We start from the raw sequence: 19,568 nt of genomic DNA on the forward strand, positions 1-19,568 counted from the left end.
CTTGATAAGTGGGTGGCTTAAACAAAAGGTGCTCTGTCCTGAGTTGTTCAACACATCTAGATGTAAATACCATGAAATAAAAGCTTTTGTCTCATATTCTTCTATCTTTTGATTTGAAACCCAAATGTCTTCAGTATACGACAAAAACAAAGGAACTGACCTTCCCGTTCCGATACTTTTGGAGGGGACTGTATTTTCCAGGAGTTTTGTATCAAGAAAAACACGACAAACAATGACAAAAAAAAAAAAAAAAGGCAAACAGGCCTTCTCTTCTTTCAATGAGTTTATTTCTTTATTTATAACAGTCAAACAATGGGAAAGTATTTCCACAGTCAAGTGCAATAATCATTGACAGGGAGAATGACGCCCCTGGTCCTAAACAAAACAACCTTTGCTCTATATTGCATTCACAATATGTTTTCAAATAAATAATCAAAATCACTTCCTTTGAGTTTTACACTATTGGGTGCGATACACAAACATTGCCTTCATCAATCACTCTCACAAGCTTGGTACCTTCTGTTAAACAGAGTAAAAATTATTGCATCAGACCAGCGCTAAGCTACAGCTAAATGTTCTTGACCGGTCAAAGACGAACAAACGCAGGCAGACAAACACAGTCCAGCAAGGAGAAGATTGTTCCTTGAGAAAAGAATCTCTCCCTCAATGTATTTACAATCTTTTTGGAAAGTTTTGGAAGCACTGGATTCAATACACATAAGAACACACAATTTACATTTTTTGGGGGTGAAAGCATATATATATATATATATATATATATATATATATATATATATGTACTTGTGCAAATAGGTTCAAAGCATGATTAAGTGATTATACATGGAGAATTACAACAATGACATCGAACATGTGACTACAACCTTGAGGCAAAACGCAAGGAAAGATGAATTAGTCTCTCAATGTGAAAAGTAAGATGTGAATATGACGTACAGGAGCATTTTAATACACAGCGTTACAGCTGAACACATGCAAATGGATCACTGATGGAAAATAAAGAGGTAGATCCACAGAGCACAGGAACAAGGATAATCTTTTTGAGCACAAACTATTGAGTGTTGCAAGAGACAACGGTCACAGCTGTAAATTATGTATTGCATACCTGAGCTGTGTTGCTATCTAGCTTGTCGCATAGTTTCACAGCACTTGGAGCCTTGACACTGCTCTCTTGTGGCTTTGGCTTTCATTTCTAGAGCGTTGTACCAGGCCAATGTTACTTGCGGAGAAAGGTACAGCAACACAGTCATTTCTAGGTGACTCCTACTGTTCTTCAATAGCAGCATTCAGAAACTGTAACCATTGTCTGGTTTGAACTTCTATCAACATCAATTAATAGAACGTAAAATATACATAGGTATACATTATTGTGCCAAACATCAAGTGATTGTAATTCCTGGATTGCATCCAGACACTTCGACACACACCAAAGACATTATTTTGTTTTGTAATATACGACGATGAATGAGACACTAAAATACATCCAAGCATCCAAAACAACCCTGGATAAATAGTGCGATATTTAAAGCTAACATGAGATAGGTGGAGTGTCAGAGAAGTGCATACAATTACCTGCGCTCAGTGCAGGTAAAAAAAAAAAAAGATTGAAAGTGAGTGAATATACCGTCAAAGGCTGTAGTAGCGTGATTAAAGGAGCCGGCAGTGGCTGAGTTGATGCACATGCTCATTTATCTAACACTCTGCGACATGTGCAGTGGCGTCAGCATCTCTTCAAAGATGGCTCCTTTCACATTGGACCCCCTCAGGTTTGCCTCTTGAAGATCACAGCCAGACAGGTCGCAGTTCTGCAGCATGGAAGCAGGTACACACACACACCATCGGAATCAAAAGTAAGTGGAAACCTCGCGCCGTGATGTGAAAAGAAGATTCTGCAAGCCACAATTCTAATTTAATTGGTTCTTTCTTGGCTCATGTCCCATCCCCTTCTGACAGAAATGACTGGCTGCACGCTTACAGAACACTGCATACACATTTTTGTTCGCCACATTACATATACACACCCAGCTCTTCTCACAAACATATAGTTGCATTATATGTACATGTAAATATATTCCACTCAGTCGCGCAATATAGCAACACACACCGAGGCGAAGCTAGGATGTGTCAGCGACTGTATGACGTCACGACAGGAAGCAGCGACTCCACTATAAAAGACCACAGCCGCAGAGTTCCGAGGTCTTTTTCATCCGGAGCTGTTTGAGCTGCGCGTGGAAGACCTCAGCGCTGAGCCTTCACCACCCTTATTTCTTAACACTACATTTAGCTTTAAAAAAAAAAAAAAATAGGAAAACTTTTCATCCGGTTTGATCATTGAAAAATCACCTCGACCAAAATTAAAGAACCAGGTATTAGAGGTTCGCACGACCGCCAGGCTCAACCCCGGGCCGCGGCCTTCCTTTCTAACACTTCTACACAAAGCTGACATAAAAGGTATTGTCTGCATAATCAACAAACAAATCTGATGTGATATTTGTTAGTGATGCTGGTGGCAGAATTTCCATCAGGACAATGCTCCTTACCTAGGGTTGGGCATCGAGAACCGATTGGAACCGGGACTAACATTCCGTTTCTCCCTGAATCGTTCAAATTAAAAAAGTTCGGGTCCCAGTTTCGATGCCTACAGTCCGCCGACCCCGCAGAAGAAAGTGAAAATTTGATGAATGAATATTATATCAATTGGGTTAGTTCTACACACATTGGCTCTTAGTTCATAGGTTTGATATCGATACTGGTAATAAAGAACCCAGAGTCAAATGTTCATTTTAGTCTATGCTGCAGTCTGCTAAAAAAATGAATGTTCATAATTTGGACACCCTTTATTTCAGCCATGCAGCTTTTTTTTGACCCAGTCCCCTAAAAGAATCGTGTTTGAGGATCGTTTGGAACCGGAATCGAAATGAAGAACCGGACACAGGACCGGAATCGCTCAAATTCAAACAATCCCCAACCCTAACCTTGCCTAACATAGTTATAATCCGGTAACCTATTTAAGAGGACCTCAATAAGTACACAAGAAAAATAAGTACACCAAATGAAATGAAAAATAAACCAAACACAACTTGAAAGAAAAGGACCAGCAGAAAAGTCACTCACGATCGGGCTATTGTATTTTAAATTCCTCTACCGTTGAGGGCTGTGGAATGAATATTTTTTCAGAAATTATTTTTCTGGTCATATGGGAGAAGACAGAATGAATATTGGCGGAGATAAGAGGGTTCCTCTGCGATCAAGATGGCTCTCCTGATAAAACAGCGCTCACACAGATGGGACAGTCGACTGTGATGTGTGAGGGTTTTATTTTCTGTAAGAGTAGATACACTGTATCTATGATTTCCAACCTTTATGGAGCCAAGGCACACATTTGACAAATCCCACGGCACACTAACAAACAAAAATGTCACAAAAAAGTGGATGCATTAATGACTTTATGTACTTCCTGACATCTAACAGAAGAGCATTTATTTGTTCTGTCTGTCACTATACCTCACTGGCATAAATAAATGACTAAAGATACATTATTTCTTGGATGTAAAAACATTTTTGAGCAATTAAGTAAAATTTGAGGGCGGCACAGTCAACTTATTAACATTTGGGGCAGATTGACTTCTTTTTAAAATGATAATGACGCATAAGGCTCATCTGATCGTTGAATCACCAGAAAATTGTATTTTTACACACACAGGGCAGGTTCAAATGTTAAAACATTGCTTAAAAATTGCCTGTGCAGTTGATTAAGGTTTAGGCCTTGGAATGGGCTATTAAAAAGAAAAAAAAGAAAAAAAACACATCACAAATCGGATTCCACTAGAGATTTATTAATTGTTAATCGCTTCTGATGGCCTCGTCTTACCTCAAGATCTGTCCCTGCTAAAGTGGCACCCCGCAGGTTGCAGTTTTTCAGCTTTGCATTTTTCAAAGTGGCCACCCGCAGGTTAATGCCGGTCATTTGACTTCCTTCCATGTCGACACCTTTCAGGTTCGCACCTATTCGCGACGATATTGACTTGTAAGAAAACCACAAAAAAAGGAGCGCACAGCTGCCTTGGTTTAGATGTGTGATGGATTACCTTCCAGGTTGGCCTTCAGCCCAGAAGGATCTTCAAAGTTGCATCCTTTAAGAGAGGCTCCTTCTGCATTGGAGCAGAGCATCTTCACACCTTGTAAGTTAGCACCCTTTGAGAGACGAAGCATGAAGTGTTACTGCAAATGTAAAGATTAGTTCACACCTGTAAGATATTTGTGTTTGTGCTGCTTATGTTCTTAATTGTGTGCACCCACCACACTGTTGTTGTATGCAACAGTGTGGTGGGTGCATATGTAGACAGAACGGCCCTGTCTTCACATGACTGAGGGGGCAAGGGGTGTGAAGTGGACCAAAAAAGACTCAGTTGTTCACCAGTGGGAATGCCAACTATCCTTCCCTCTATTCTATGTCTCCATTTTCTTGGGTGAGCTGGGCAAGAAGCGGGGTATACCTGGTCACCAGCCAATCGCAGGGAAACTAACTACTATCATTCAAACTATCATAATGACGCACAGTGAACCTCATGCTTTCCTAACTTAGAAGCATGTTCACAACAATCTTTGAGAAGAGAAGGTAAAACAGACTGACTCACATCCAGGTTGGCTCCGGACAGATCAGCCCGCTCCAGATTGGAACAACACAAATTGGCATGTGTCAGATTGCAGCGGCTGAGATTAGCCATCTTGAAATTGATGTAGCGCAAATCAAGACGGGACAGATCAGCGCCACTGAAATTAAGGCCCTAAAATAGTAAACAAGAGGATCGTACACACACACACACACACACACACACACACACACGACATCTCATAAGACCTTTTACTCATATCTTTTGACCAACATCTACCAACCAACCAACATTGAACAACATAAATCCTCTGACTTAAGTGCACAACTAAATACCATATGTATTACAGTGTTCCAATTCTTATTCGTGATTTGGGAATTCTAATAACTTGTTACAATCTAGACCAACAAGCTAAAACCTTTCACCCATGTGCACAATACAATGAGGGCCAATAGAAGAAATGTATTAAATGTACTGCCTATACACGTAATAATGTGTACATAATATATTGGTTACCTCACCAACACATGAGAGTCAGAAATATTATATAGTATTATTATTATCTCTCTCTTAAATGTGCGAGTTTCCGTAACACATACAGTCGTGCTCACCATAATTGGCACCCCTTCATTTGTTGTATAACCTGCATAATAGCTTTAGAAATAAAGAAATATACTAAAATTATATCATCAGGATCTTTTAACTGGAGGTCCAAAGTAATTTAACAAAGAAAAAATGTTTTTTTCCAACTTAGATATTGTAATTTTCCTTAAAAAAAAAAAAAAAAACTGAAAACAGCTTGTCTCGCAATATTTGCACTACTCCTTAATATTTGGTTGCACACACTTTGGCAGTGGTGACAGCCTCCCAACGTTTCTTGCATCCACCTATAAGCTTTTTGCACTTCTTCAGGGGTATTTTCTCCCACTCTTCCTTTGCAATTTGTTCAAGCGCTTGAACATTTGTAGGATCCTTTTCCCCAATGGCAGACATCAGCTCGCCCCCCCCCCCCCCCCCCGAATATTTTCAATTGGATTAAGATCAGGACTGATTCCGGCCAATTTTAAAACAATCAATTTTTTCCTTTTGAACCATTCCTGTGTGCTTTTGAATTTGAGCTTTGGGCCTTGGTCTCACTGGAGGACCCATGATCTTCTCCTCAAACCAAGTTTTCTTACCCTGGGTAAGACATTTCGTTCCTAAACCTGTTGATAATTCTCTGATTTTTGTGATAGAGCCAAGGCCTCCAGTACCAGCATTATGGATCCTCCACCATGCTTGACTGTTGGCAGTGAGTTATTTTCCTTAAAGGTTTCACTGTACCATCTGTTTGTGTGCATTGCCAAAAAGCTGTATTTCTGTTTCATCTGTTCATAAAATTTTCTTTATCATTTGCTCTTTTGTATCAAACACGTTCGCTATAGCTACAGGTCGTTTCACTTGATTCATTTTCTTCAGGGGATATTCAACATATAGTACTTAAACTTCATGGGTGCAGGACTGTAAATCGCAGCTCTTAGAGTGACAGATAATCTTATTCCCTCAAGAAATCTACAGGATGTGTTTGATGTTTTCGAAAGGCCGCAGACATATGATGCAATAATGTAATTCCATATTTTTTTTTAGAACTCGCATTACCTGGCAACGTAACTCAGACTTGGTGGGTGTAGCCAAAAGAAAACGCACAAACTCCTTGCGGGAAATGGGAGAATGGTCTTCAGGCGGCTGTGTGTTCTGGTATCGCAGTGCATAAATGACAGGTCAGCGCACACAGATGGGACGTAATGATACTTCTTGATGACATCAAACATTACCTTGATGACCAATTCCAACTGATCAGCAAGTTGCTCAATTCCAAAAAAACGAGCCTCCTCAAGAACACCTGGAAGACAGTTTTCACCGCTGTTCATGTCTATGCATTACCTATATACATTTAATGATTATAAACTAATCCTTACCTCTTATATTTATGCCCTCATTGATAATGAGCTGGCCATGTCTCAAGTAGTTAAGAATAGGCTCAAAGTATTCAGGGCTGCGGTCAATGAGGTAGGCACCATGCTCATCTTGCTTGTTTCCCCAAACATCTGGAGCCAAGAGACTTAAGTTATTCAATCAACTTCAACCAGAGACTTACATTGAAACGAATGTGAAAAAGCTTTGGCTGGGCTTTAGTGTCTCAAATGTGTACCTTTCTCTCGAAACATGTGAGCTAACATACTCTCTGGCTCTTTGCTGACCAGGGTGCTTCTAATAGACATTTGGGGGGGGGGGGGAAGACAAATAATGGGTCATGTTCATATAATTTCATCAATAACAGTAAAGACATGGCCCACTGAATTTCCTTTTGAAAATAAATTTATTTTAGTGATACAAATATTTGAATTATTGACAGTTTTTATACATCAAAAGGTCATTATAAGAAAAAAATATTCTAAAGAATTTTTTTTTTAATTGTTATTATTATTATATTATCCGAAGTAACGTTTCAACATTTTGAACCTGTTTTCTGAAGATGCTAATTACATTTTTGGATATATATATATATATATATATAATATGTTCTCATATTGCTTAATATGCCTTTTCCATAAAAACTAACACAAATGCATCTTAGTGTCTTCAGAGTTCCCTTTTATTTGTTTATTTATTTTTGGGGATCTTTTACAAACGGTCCTTCTTTGTCACTCGAGCTGTCTTTACTGTTATTGAGCCTCATTATGCTGCTGCAATACACCATAGGGATCTTTGAGCTGACGTGTCAGGATGAGGCAGCCATTTTGCATTCACATGATAGCAGACAGCAAAATTTATGGTTATTTCTGAGAAATGAATGAATATGTTTGAATTTGTCAGAACTATTGCATGTCTTTACCGTTATTAAGATTGTATAAAGACAAAAGTGTAATGAGTTTAATGAGTAGTTAGGGTCATTTATGCACTTGTATCCACAGAGTTTAAAGGGTAACATGTAAATTGTTCAACTCGAACAATTTTTATCAAGCTGTTTGTCTTTACTGTTGTGCACTTTTGACTTTACTGTTATAATAAGAAGTGTATTTCATTGGTCCACCACCATTTGCTATGTCAATAAGGATTGCTTTTAATATGAATGCCTAAAAGTGTAGATCATCAGTAACTTTATAACTTTCTGCTTCAGCATGGGAGACATTTACCCATATAAAATCAAGGTGGCATTAAAAAATGTTGGTGTGTCTTTATTGAACACACTATATGAAAATGACCCCAATACAAAAGAGTGTGCATGTATAAGGGTATACTTAGTCGTAGAGGAAAATGCATTGCGATAATTAGCAATTACGAGTGTGAGATACCTGGTAGTGGTAAAGAGACGACCACCAATATTCAGGGTCAGCCAGTCAGTGTGAGCGCCTTGTTGATCAGACTCAACCTTGACATCATTTTGAAATTCTGACAGCAATTACAAGTGATAGTCTGGTTCAGTCAGTGGAAAGCAAAAGCTGCAAACATGACAACTCACCAATAAATGGATCACCTTCTGAGACATACAGTACGTCGTCATCTCTATTAGAGGCGAGACAATTTAGAAACAGGACAATATGACTCAATTTACATATTTTCGTAGTGTGGTCTTACCTGATTAGGGCAATGTCATCGATGAGACCTCCCTTCCCATTATATAAACAGGATGCTTTGATGCCCAATTTATTGCTGGCTACAGAAAGTAAATCGGACAAGGCCCCATACACTGCTACAACCTAAGCAGAGAAAATCCATTTACTGTATTTGTCTTGCGACAACTTTTGAACAAGATGGCTCGTCAGGCATGATGCAGGACTTACTTACTGAGCTGTAGCTAGGTTACATACTAGGCGACCTCGCACAACAGTTTTTTATTTTATTTTTATTTTATTTTTTTACCTACCTTGCCATTTGTAGACGTCCCGTTCACAAATAACGTGACTCTTCTCATTATTGCTCTTTGGTTGAAAGTACTTCGTTGGAAAGTTAAAAATAACTTGGTGCCTCCCAGCTAACATGTACCGTCCGTATCTCAAGCTTGCTAGCAGCTAGCGATGAAACAGTCAACAACATGAGACTGACGGTGCCTTCACTGTCATCTGGAAATAATGTAAACGTTAATATACAGTGATGATAGTCTAATGTTTAAAAGGTGAATATTTTTCAATGTTCGTAATTTTTAAGGATTAAGTCATGATTAATATTAAATGCAACCAAAAAGTACAGAGGATGTCTTAATATAAACGTTGTAAAATAAACAACCGTTTTAGAGTGCATTGAAGCTGTCTTTTGGCTGCTATTCCACGATTGGCTAAACGGGACATACGTCATTACGTTCATCACGTCTTTGGTGACGTGCTCGGTAGCAACATTGAATCCTGTCGGTCTTGTTTTCATTTACAAATAAGAGCAAATAGTGTATTGGCTACATTACAAACAATTTTATTAATTCGTTTATTACTACATGCTCTATTGTTCATGAAGTTGATTCTCTACGTTATTTTCTGGGTGTGTAAATCGAGAAGGCCGACCCGTCAATGCAGTGCAACCCAAGTTTTTTTTTTTTTTTTTTTTTTTAAACCCAAACTACTAAGAGGCAATCGGTTGTCTTTGTTTAAATGCCGGAATAGTGATTGACTTTTAATTGTCAGTGCAGACGAACACAATGGCTTCTGAGGGAGAACATTGTTGCTCGTGCTGCAGCCCTCCTGTTTCTCCCAGTGTTCACCAGACAGTGAATGAGATGGATTTTGAACGAGGTTTGTATTGTTTAACTAGCAGACATTAGAGTATACGTTGTCTATTGAGGCGGCTATTGAAATCTTATTGTATGCAGGTATCTGGTCTGCCGCCATGGATGGAGACTTGAAGAGGGTCCAGTCCCTAATCCAAAAAGGCATCCATCCAAACATCAAAGACTCAGCAGGATACACAGCTCTAGTAGATTCCACGAGAGATATCATTGTGCTCATTGTTTCAGTTCCATGACTCGAATGTGTTTCTTTTTTTTTTTTTCATTGCACATTTTGTTCCAGCACTACGCAAGTCGCAACGGCCATCTCACTGTATGTGAGTTTCTTCTTGAGAATGGTGCTTGTGCATCTCCTCAGACGCCAGGTGGTGGCACTCCCCTCCATCGGGCAGCATTCTGCGGCCGTGCGGATGTCGTAAGATTGCTGCTGCACTGTAAAGCTGATCCGATGACCTTTGATGACGACGGTGCATCTCCTCTACACAAGGTGAGATATATTTGCCAAAATAATGTACACTCCACCATTGCCTGGTGATAACACAAAACATCTGATTGTCTTCTTTTTTTGGGCAAATGCTTGGTTCAGGCTGCAGAACAAGGTCATGAAAAGGTGTGTCAGCTGCTTCTTGAGGCCTGTCCTGCACTTTGCAGCCAGAAGAACAAGAGGCTACAGCTACCCTGCCACGTGGCCCCTCAAGAACATTTGCAGAAGCTCCTAACACAATTCCTGTAACAATACACAGGTAGTTGAGCACCACCTGTTCAACAAAGCATCAAAGCGAGGTCAGCACACTCCGACGTCCCGAGACCAGATGAAGATTCTGTGCCTTGCCCAAAGGCAACATGACCATGACAAGGAGGCAGAAGTTGCACTACCCCAGAAACCAGTCCTGATTACCCTTATCTCTGTTTTTTGGTATGTGACAAGTCTTGAACTGGCCAGGTCCCCAAACACTGAGTGAAGACCACATGCATTGTGATCGGTACCTCCCTCTTCTAATGAACTCACATAGCTTCTGTTTAAAAAACAAATTTCACCCACAAAGTCTAAAAGTCAACAACATTCTCAGATCGTCATGTCTTATCACGTTCCACAATTTCTTTTGTAACAGCAAACGATACAATGCCAAAAAAAATAAAAATCAATAGACATTGTGTAATGGGTAGAAAAGAAGCTACATTTAACTCCAGCACAAAAATGGTGTAATTGGGCCTCAAGAAATCATATGTTATGGCACGGATAGTACAAAGTGTTGTTTGGCGATACTACCTTTTCTATGATCCCAGTGTATGATCTATTGTTGCATGTTTAAAAGGTACATCACCCCACATTTAGCATTTCACTTCGATACTGTATGTTTGCATTAAAATGAGCTTAAGTAGTCTTTTGTGGCTGGTAGCAGGATGCCAAGCAGCAGGGGGAGCCATCAACCTAAAAGGACAGAGGCGCTTTCAGACAAACCATGTGGCGTGACCTCATTCATCCTCCTTGCATGTGCTTAGAAAACTAGTCGGTCAGTCTGAAAGACCATAAAACGTCAGTGTGGCTGCCACAGCTGATTTTAACACATAGGGAAGGTAACTAAACAGCAACATTTGCAAAAGCCATTTTACAGGTTGACGTTTATTTTCCATTTGACGTTCAGATTTTAATCGAGTGTTTCCATGATGCCAAAACCTACACATGCCATAATTCTCCAGTAACCTTCTGTTTTTGAATGACTATTTGCTACATATGTCAATGGAAACAAATACTTTCAATAAAATCAATTGATGTCTTCGTTGTTTATTCTCTTCTAATAACACCCACAGTTTTTTTTAAATCATTTTAAAAGTAAATATGTTGATCACAAAATATGGAGAGGATATGCTGTGTTAATTTGATATGCAGGGAGAAAATTAAAAAAGGAAAGCCTAGTAATACATTGGTTGGGCTTTCTATTTTTACTAAAAGAGATGAGGGGGGAATCTCATTCTAATTTAATTCCACTTCAGTAAGAAACAAATGTACATGTTGGAGACCAATACTTTCCCTTCACAAATACAAACACCAACAGAAACTGCTCTCTTAAATCTCAGCGACTTTCATTGGGTCGGCCGGTGGGTGGTGTTTCCAAACTTCCTTCTAAACCACATCCAGTGCAGTGACTGGATGGGTGCCAGGCCACATCTGGAGCTCATTGCAGCTGACGCCACACAGCACAAGGAGATGGGGTGTTGCGGGGGCGGGGGGGGCAGATGGGGCGGTATTGGGGGTGTTTTAGTTCAGCGGGCTTTGCCAAGAGAGCTGTTTACACGCAGTGACGACATCTTCCGCACACACACAGCCGAGGAGCACGATCACCCATCCTGAATGAGTGAGTGGGCCTCTTCTCACCTGAATCTGTACCTTGTCCATTCAACATTCATAACGTTTGGAAGAACTTGCTCATTTCGCTTTTTAGTTATGTCGTTTTGACTGGCACACATGGTGGTTGATGTTATGCAAGGTGATACTTTAATCAGTGTTAGATTTGCAAGAAGGGGAGGCAATGAACCTCTCAGTGGTGGTATGTTTAAAAGCATAATGTAAAACATGCCATGTTAAAAATAGTCCGAAATTGTATTCTTTCACACTCTTGTTTCTGTCAAACAGCTGTTCTTAACTCCTCTTCATCTGTTGACATGTTTGCTCTTTGTCCTGTTGAGAATGAAAAAGGTGTGATTTTTATGCCTTTAGCTTTTTCAGAGCTTTCACGCCGTGCGGAGAGGGAGGGAGGACTTCACAAGATGAGGAATTTGGATTGCAGCTCTGTTTAGTCAGATTTATTTGGAAAGCAATGAAACTTCCTGGCCCGGGAACCCACTTCCACCATAATGAGCCCAAGTTTAAGCAGGAATGGATATTATTTTCATCCAAAATAGATGGTGGTCTGTTGGCAATGTACACACAGTGCTTGGGTGGATTTTATCTTTTTTTTTTTTTTTTTTTTTTTTTAACCAGAGTGAGGTGGTGTGTGTGTTGGGGGTTACAGAGATTCTATATTTTTACAGTTTGGAGATTAAGATTTGATGTTAGTAGTTTGTGTAACGACATAGCCTCTGTACTGTTCCACTCTGCATGCCATTCACCTTGTTTCCCGTGATACAAAGATGGTCTGCTTCCTTCTTATCTTTTCAGTGCTAAATGTATGCCATTCCCAAGCCTTCCAGCTAGCCTGGCAGAGCTGGACCTGCCTGTGGTCGCCTGAAGTAATCAGGTAAAAAGGCTGGCAGATGAGCACATGGTAAGGGTTCACTATCAGAGTCTGGCATGGAGGTCTGTCCCATGCATGTTGTCTCATCTGCATTAGAGAAGTGGTGGGAGTCTGGGTGTGGGGGTGTATGGGTGTAATCAAATCTGTGTGAGCTGCTTCTCAGAGAGATGATGCATAATCCAATTTGGATCCACTCCCTCTTGAAAGTATCACGTTATCTCCTGATTGAAGTGTTGTTGCATGTCTTCCACTTGCCAAGTAAGCAGGTGATAAGAGCCATAAGTCCAGAGACTGCCTAGTAGAGTTTGCAAAATATTTATAAGTGGAAACTGGGCCTTGCGTCCTCTCGTGGTCTAAAATGGCAACCAGGATGTACACAAAATATTTTGAACCACACCAGAAACTTTCATCACAAACAAGTTTCTTCAGGAATAAATCTGCAATCAACATGCCAGTGGTTTTGCTGTGGGTATGTTTGAGAGGGGATTTTATTTTTCCAAGTCTTTTAACTTTTTACATTGGGATGATTGCTTCAGTGGATGGTTTGTTTTTTTATTGATTATGGAGATGTAATCTCCTCAAAAGCAGAGCCACCCAAACAAGTAATAAACTATACCATATGATTCAGAGGAAAATAATGAGACTTTCTGGATCCTATATCTACATTCTATCACAGCAGACGGCTGTTAGAAATTTCTTTCTAAATGTAACAAACTTGTTCTCCTTACAATGTCGTACTTGGTACTTTTGTTCAAACATTTTGTACACATTTTTCTTTTCCATGTCCATCATACAACAACTAAAACTCCAGGCGCTCCTTGTACATTCTGTAAATGGGGAGATGTTGAGTTTAGAGTACATGAGACTGGGTCATTTGAGGGCTCTCTAAAATAAAAGAAAATAAACCTGAACCTTTTGTTTTCCAGCCTAATCTACCACACAGCTTTCATTATTTAATGACTTGCAGCATTCAGCTTCAAGGGCCCTTGCCATGTGCACACACACCAGTTATACTGCATATCAAATAAAACTAAAGCTTTGCTTTTGATCCTAATTTCCACTTTTTGTTTCATTATAAAGTCATGTGGGAGTAGCGTGTTGGTGGAACTTGAGGAGCAACGCATGCAGATGAGTCAGCTATCATTACAGTACATTGCAATTGATTGCTGCCGAAACCACTTCTCACACCACTTCTCTATACTTCTCACACATTCGTTATCATGTCCTCCATGTTCCCATGTTGTCATAAGTCCGACTGTTTAAAGAGTCATAAGGGATTTTGTCGAAAATCTTCCCCCTTTGCATAGTGTAGAATTTGTTGTGCACAGACCTAGTCATGAAGAGTGCACTACATGGCTGCAACCAGCAGAGACAACTGTATAATCCAACTCATCTAGTCTGCAGACTAAACCGACGGGACGTGACATTATTTGAGAAATTGAAATACATATACGCAGACCTCCGCTATGACGCAACTTCTCAAGAGAGCATGATACTGCTCAATCAAACATCAGCATCAAACCAGGAGGTTCAGCACATTCGGAAGCTTGTCACATCCCAGTAAACAACATTTATAAAAGTAAAGCAATTAATCACTTCCGTGATTGTTAATCTTTCTACAGTCCATCAGGAGATTTAAATGCCCATCTCTAGTCGATTTAATAAATTGAGATGGACACAACTACCAACGACAAGGACAATACAGTACTTCGATGAGTGCGAGTAACCCGTGAACTTAACAAATGACACTCCACGTATAATTGAACAAGTTGGTTACGTCGATGAAGAAGAACTATACAGGGACGTCGTCCCTCTATCAGCAGGTGCCCGACACACACTGGTCTATTCATATGCGCATTCCTGTCTCTTCACTCGCAGCCCAGCTGGTTCCTCCCGGCCACTCAGGACAGGGGCGGACGCACACAAAGGGTCTTCAATCTGCCTCAGACAACAAGCAGCATAAAGACCCGGAAAACCACAACAGCGTTGTGTCAAAGACCAAGCCGGGGGTGGTGGGCCTAGCTCGGAGGCCCTGCCCTGTGTGGGATAGGGCCACTGCTGATGGATGGATGAGGGTTGAGCTCAAGCAACTGATTGGATGGGCAGGCTGAGGGCTTTGTGCATAAAAGGAGGACATTTGTACTTGCCCATTAACAATGGAATGCAAACACAAGGAAGGACAATGAGGCATCCTTTTGGGGTGATGAGGAAGCTTCTAGGAAAATGATGATGCAAAGCATCCCAAGAACAGATATTGTTCACACTACCTGTCATTCGATTCTGCGTGTACTCCCATGGTGCTCTGGTGTCACATTTGCCTTTGGCTTGGTTTACTTTTGCATGAAGTACTTTTGGCTTTTAACAGTGTCTGGCATATTTCACAACACAGAATAGGAGTGAGCGGTGACCAAGAAATGCCCCACCTTGTCCTGAAATAGACTGTGTTGAAAGAGAGTTTGACTTCAACTCTACCTCACCACTGTCCCAATGTTTAGTAAAAATTACAAAACTTTGGAAAAGTAAAGTTGTGTCTGGTAACTCAAAAGGCGCAATTCTTGTCTGCCTTTCAAATGCCAAAAGAGGGCTGCAGAAGTAAAGCAGTGTGTTGCAATAAGAATAAAAATACCACGCCTTGTTTACTGGTCTCCTTCACCATCGTCTGCTCGTGTGAATCAGAGATCTGAGTGTTACAGATTTACAGAATTTCCACATTTCAAATCAAACATAAAAGGATGGCCCCATGTAAAAGAGCCCCCCCCCCCCCCCCCCAATTAAAAAAAAATAAAATACATTTCATCTACATCATCTGAGAGAAATATTGTCATTTTACATTGTCTGGTACCGGAGGATCTGAGCCCTTTGGTTTTTTCTGAAGTTCTAAGATGTGGCTGCACAAAGTGCACAAATGTTGCTCTCATTCTCATTAGTTACACCAATACACTCCCAGTGTAGTAGCCTATGGTTAACTGCACCATTTGAACCAAAAAGTATGTTTGACAATCAAAGAAATTGTTGGAGAGTACAAAAAACAGTACGCCTTTGAGCAGTCGCAAATCAAGAAAAACAGTAACTATTATTTCAGTCCTCTGTCATGCAGATGTTTTAGGGTGGTTCTTTTTACTTGAGAAAGTCCAACACTCAGTACCATTTAATCACCAGACATGAAAGGAAATATAACCATGTCGCAATATTTTATTTTCAGTTGCAGTGTCTTCCTGGTAATCTCTTGCTGCCGTTGAGGCAAGAAATCTGCTCAGAAACACACAATTCCTATTTATGACAGGGCTTTCAAAATGGAATAGTAGTAATCATATTTTATTCATGTAGAATTTGACATTAGACTCTCAGTATGTCTAAAAGAACATATTGTGGCAATACTTTTCGTGAGAGGCAAAGTCACAGACTGCCAGAGGTGAATTACATAAAGTGCCATGAAAAAAATATTTTCCCCTTTCTCAAAATCTTCTTTTTTTTTTTTTTTTTTTTTTTTTTTTTGCCGTTAAATGTTTGTCACTTATCATGTCACTTATTAATGTTTTTTTTTGCCGTTAAATGTTTAGGATCATCAAACAAAATCAGATAAAGATAACCCACGTAAATATAAAATGCAATTTTTTTAAAATGGTGATTTCATTTATTGAGAGGAGAATTTTTTTTTAAAAACTTATAAAAGGTACCTGCCACTGTGTGAAAAAGTAATGGCCCCCTAAACCTAATAACTGGTTGGGCAACCCTCAGAAGTAACAACCAAAATCAACTGTTTTCTATAACTGCCAATTAGTCTTGCACATCTTTGTGGAGAATACATAAATAAATAAATAATAATAAACAATTCTACAAGGAGGAGCGAACCAAAAGGTCCTCTCTTCCTTGCAGAAGTGCTTTAATTCCGCAACACTGCGGCGTTTTCGAGCGCCAATGACCTTTTTAAGATAGATCCAAATATCGATGGTGTCGATATCAAGTCTGTATCTCTATCGGATCAATACTAGCTTAATGAAATCGATACTGTAGTTTCAGTTTCCCTCTTGTGTGGACTGCTTCGGTTTTGTCTAAGAGGCGACAGCCAGCTCGCCAGACTCGTGGCTTCTCTCTCAGCGTGAACAGGCACACTTTGCTCCTCCTCCCCCTTCTTGTGTTTCGATGTTGTGCCGTTATGTGACTTAGCAGCGCAAGGCGAACAGGCAAGCAAGCTACCGGCTCGAGCTATCTTACACCCAAAACTGGTCGCCGGCCAATCGCAGGGCACATACAAACAAAGAACCATTCACACTCACATTCACACCTACGAGCAATTTTGAGTCTTCAATCAACAGAACGTGCAAACTCCACACAGGCGGAGCTGGGATTTGAACCCGGGTCCTCAGGACTGTGAGGCAGATGTGCTAACCGTGCCGCGGACAAAAGAAAAAATCATGCAACAATAAACACCTACAAAAAGAAAACACCAAAGCTGAAAAGATATTACCGTTACCAATTAACCGTCCTGGGTTTTAACGACTTAATAATGTAAAAGGAAACATCGCAAAAACACTTAAAAGGTCATGAAAATGAATTGAGACGGAGCAATTCGATGATGCATCGACCTTAATTATTGAAAAGTATCGGTATCAGTGTCGGCGATACTGGCCCTGTATCTACTTGGTATCAAATCGATACCAAAATATGCTGTATTGTACACCACCAGGTGATGCACCAGCATTTCAATCCATTCAACCCCGGACTTTGACTAGGCGACTCCAAAACCTTTTTATTATTATTCGATTTTTTTTTTTAAAGGGCCTGTATTTTAGCTATTTACTGTAGAGCTCCACAGAGCGACTCTCTAACATGGACTTAGTATAAAAGTGTTCATTTCGTTTCAAAAAACTAATTGGCTTGATCATACGAGTGTACAGAAAAGGCCCCTCTGACAGCTACTTCTGTCTGAACCAGGTTTTTTTTTATCTGCTTTGTCCATATTTGGCCAAGACCGCCCCCTCTCCTCTGATTGGTTGCCTCCGTGTTATCAGGCTTGGGTGTGGTCAGTGAAAATAAACTCAGCTTTCTAAAAAATGGGATCAGTCACAGGTTATTCATGATTTAACAAGGGGGAGAAATTACTTCTTCTTTTTTTTTACACCGGGCAGGAAAGCTGCATTATGTGTTTAATTGGCTTATCTTTGTCTGTTATTTAATTTTTTTCCCCCTGATCTTAAACATCAAATTGGGAAAACTATCCAAAAAAAATGAAGAATTTGAGAAGGGGCAAACAGTTTGTTCACTGCACTGCACTAATATCTCTAATATCCCGTCTCTACCATAACTAAACATTAAGGTTACCTTAGTTTATGGATGCCCTCAAGATGACATAGAGTGAATGTTGCACACGAAAAGGCGAAAAGCTGGCACGCGTTAAAATACACATCTGTTCCATTATGTGACAACACTACCGAGCAGGCCTTCATCTGCTTTGCAGAAATCATTCAATTATAATCTGTGACATCTGTGTCAACGGCTTTCAAAGGCACCAGTCAAAAGTTTGTTTTTGATCAGACTGTGCTGACTTAGTCGACACAGTATGATCCGAACGTGTGATCGTTTGAAATGATGCCAAGGCATGAGATCCCCCGGCCGACACAAGAAAGCTGTCGCACTGTTGCTTTGAATAGGACGTTGATCAAAATGTTGTGAATTTGCGCGGGTGATACACATTCCTCTAAAATATTTACATCACATTCAGTGAAGATTTATTTTAGCATCAGCTTACACTTACTACCCCCCTTACCTTGTCACATCTACTGTGTCATCAGCACAGCCTATCAAACTAATGCTCAAACCCTTCTGTCATTAAACACTTCACGTGGACTATAGGGATCTGCAGAGTATTCTGTAGAGTGAATTATTATTTTTATTATTATTAATCATTAGTGACCTTATGTTAGTAATTTGAGATTTATCGTTTCGGTTGTTTTTTGTTTGTTTTTTTTTTGTTTTTTTTTTTGGGGGGGGGCAATTTGTACTGTATGTACTAACGTTACAAACAGAAATGTAATGCAAAACTTTTTTTGGGGGGGAGGGGGGTTGTTGGTCTTTGAAAAAAAGATTTACATAAAAAAGAAAGGTAGTTGGAGATAGATAAATGGAAGATGGCGAGACAGAAGAATTCATGTTATCTATTTAAATACAAAACAACAAACAAATAACACTGAATGTCTTTTATCGCAAATTTGATTTCTCGTGTTTATAGTAGCAGTTTGTTTCATTCCACATTCAATGTTTAAGCAAAATTTAAGTTTGTTGTCATACGATAAACTTGAACGCTGCATTTCTGGAGAGAAGGGAAACATGCACATCGCAGTGATTTTTCATTCAATATTGAGTTGGGCCCGCGACGTTGTCCCAATTTTTTTATTTTGAGTTTGACATCCCTGTTCAAAGCCAACAGAGAGGCTCCATAGCTGAAAATTAACAGCCCGAAGACGGAGAGGAAATCAGCAGCGTGACCTTCAAAATAAAGATGCATGTTACAACTCCCACTTCTCTTCATTTGAAATGTTTTTACGAATCTTTCCAAAATAATATTTCCTTGACCTCACTAGTACAAACTGGGGAATGCTTTTCCCCCCCGAATAGTCTAAATCAGTGGTTCTCAATTGTTGTCACCCTGCGAACCGCATACTCCTATTGTTGCAAAGTCGCGACCCACTTTCATAGACTCAGACCCCCCCACACCACCCCCCAAAAATATGTTTTCGTTTTAAAACTAGCCTCTAAAACATATTTAGAGTATATTATATTTTAAAGTGCTATTTCAAATGGGTATGCTGTACTGCCAAAGGCACATTGCTTGCCACGATGTCTGGCAGCTAAAAAGATTCACCTTCGCTTTTATTTGCAAACCGTAGACCGGACGTTGTCAGTGTTCCGTTTTGTCAATTGCCGCTTGGCCGCACATCAACTCATCAG

The 19,568-nt window shown here is 40.0% G+C and overlaps 2 protein-coding genes and 1 long non-coding RNA gene across 4 annotated transcripts; 2 read left to right on the forward strand and 1 right to left on the reverse strand.

The window, feature by feature from the left end:
- Nucleotides 1–248: 248 nt before the first annotated feature.
- On the reverse strand, nucleotides 249–8,882 carry kctd9a (potassium channel tetramerization domain containing 9a). The gene is made up of 12 exons (XM_061673062.1): nucleotides 8,536–8,882; nucleotides 8,247–8,368; nucleotides 8,131–8,174; nucleotides 7,964–8,060; nucleotides 6,820–6,878; nucleotides 6,587–6,715; nucleotides 6,443–6,510; nucleotides 6,267–6,362; nucleotides 4,653–4,802; nucleotides 4,104–4,209; nucleotides 3,887–4,020; nucleotides 249–1,820 (listed from the first exon to the last, which is right to left on the reverse strand). The coding sequence occupies exons 1-12, from the start codon at nucleotides 8,581–8,583 to the stop codon at nucleotides 1,704–1,706; spliced, it is 1,170 nt and encodes a 389-aa protein (XP_061529046.1). The 5' UTR covers nucleotides 8,584–8,882; the 3' UTR covers nucleotides 249–1,703.
- A 98-nt stretch (nucleotides 8,883–8,980) lies between these two features.
- ankrd39 (ankyrin repeat domain 39) lies at nucleotides 8,981–11,126 on the forward strand. Of its 2 annotated transcripts, none has more exons than XM_061671070.1 (4): nucleotides 8,981–9,391; nucleotides 9,469–9,572; nucleotides 9,668–9,871; nucleotides 9,971–11,126. In XM_061671070.1, exons 1-4 carry the CDS (start codon nucleotides 9,298–9,300, stop codon nucleotides 10,115–10,117), a joined length of 549 nt encoding a protein of 182 aa, XP_061527054.1. In that variant the 5' UTR covers nucleotides 8,981–9,297; the 3' UTR covers nucleotides 10,118–11,126. The 2 variants fall into 2 exon arrangements, with proteins under 2 accessions (XP_061527054.1, XP_061527056.1); XM_061671072.1 differs by having other exon boundaries at nucleotides 9,743–9,871.
- A 563-nt stretch (nucleotides 11,127–11,689) lies between these two features.
- Nucleotides 11,690–15,238, forward strand: LOC133399512 (uncharacterized). The gene is made up of 3 exons (XR_009768225.1): nucleotides 11,690–11,741; nucleotides 12,545–12,650; nucleotides 14,499–15,238. It is a non-coding gene; the product is annotated as an uncharacterized LOC133399512 (long non-coding RNA).
- The last annotated feature ends 4,330 nt before the right edge of the window (nucleotides 15,239–19,568 follow it).

This window comes from Phycodurus eques, chromosome 3 (assembly GCF_024500275.1).
Source record: "Phycodurus eques isolate BA_2022a chromosome 3, UOR_Pequ_1.1, whole genome shotgun sequence".
Taxonomy (NCBI): Eukaryota; Metazoa; Chordata; class Actinopteri; order Syngnathiformes; family Syngnathidae; genus Phycodurus; species Phycodurus eques.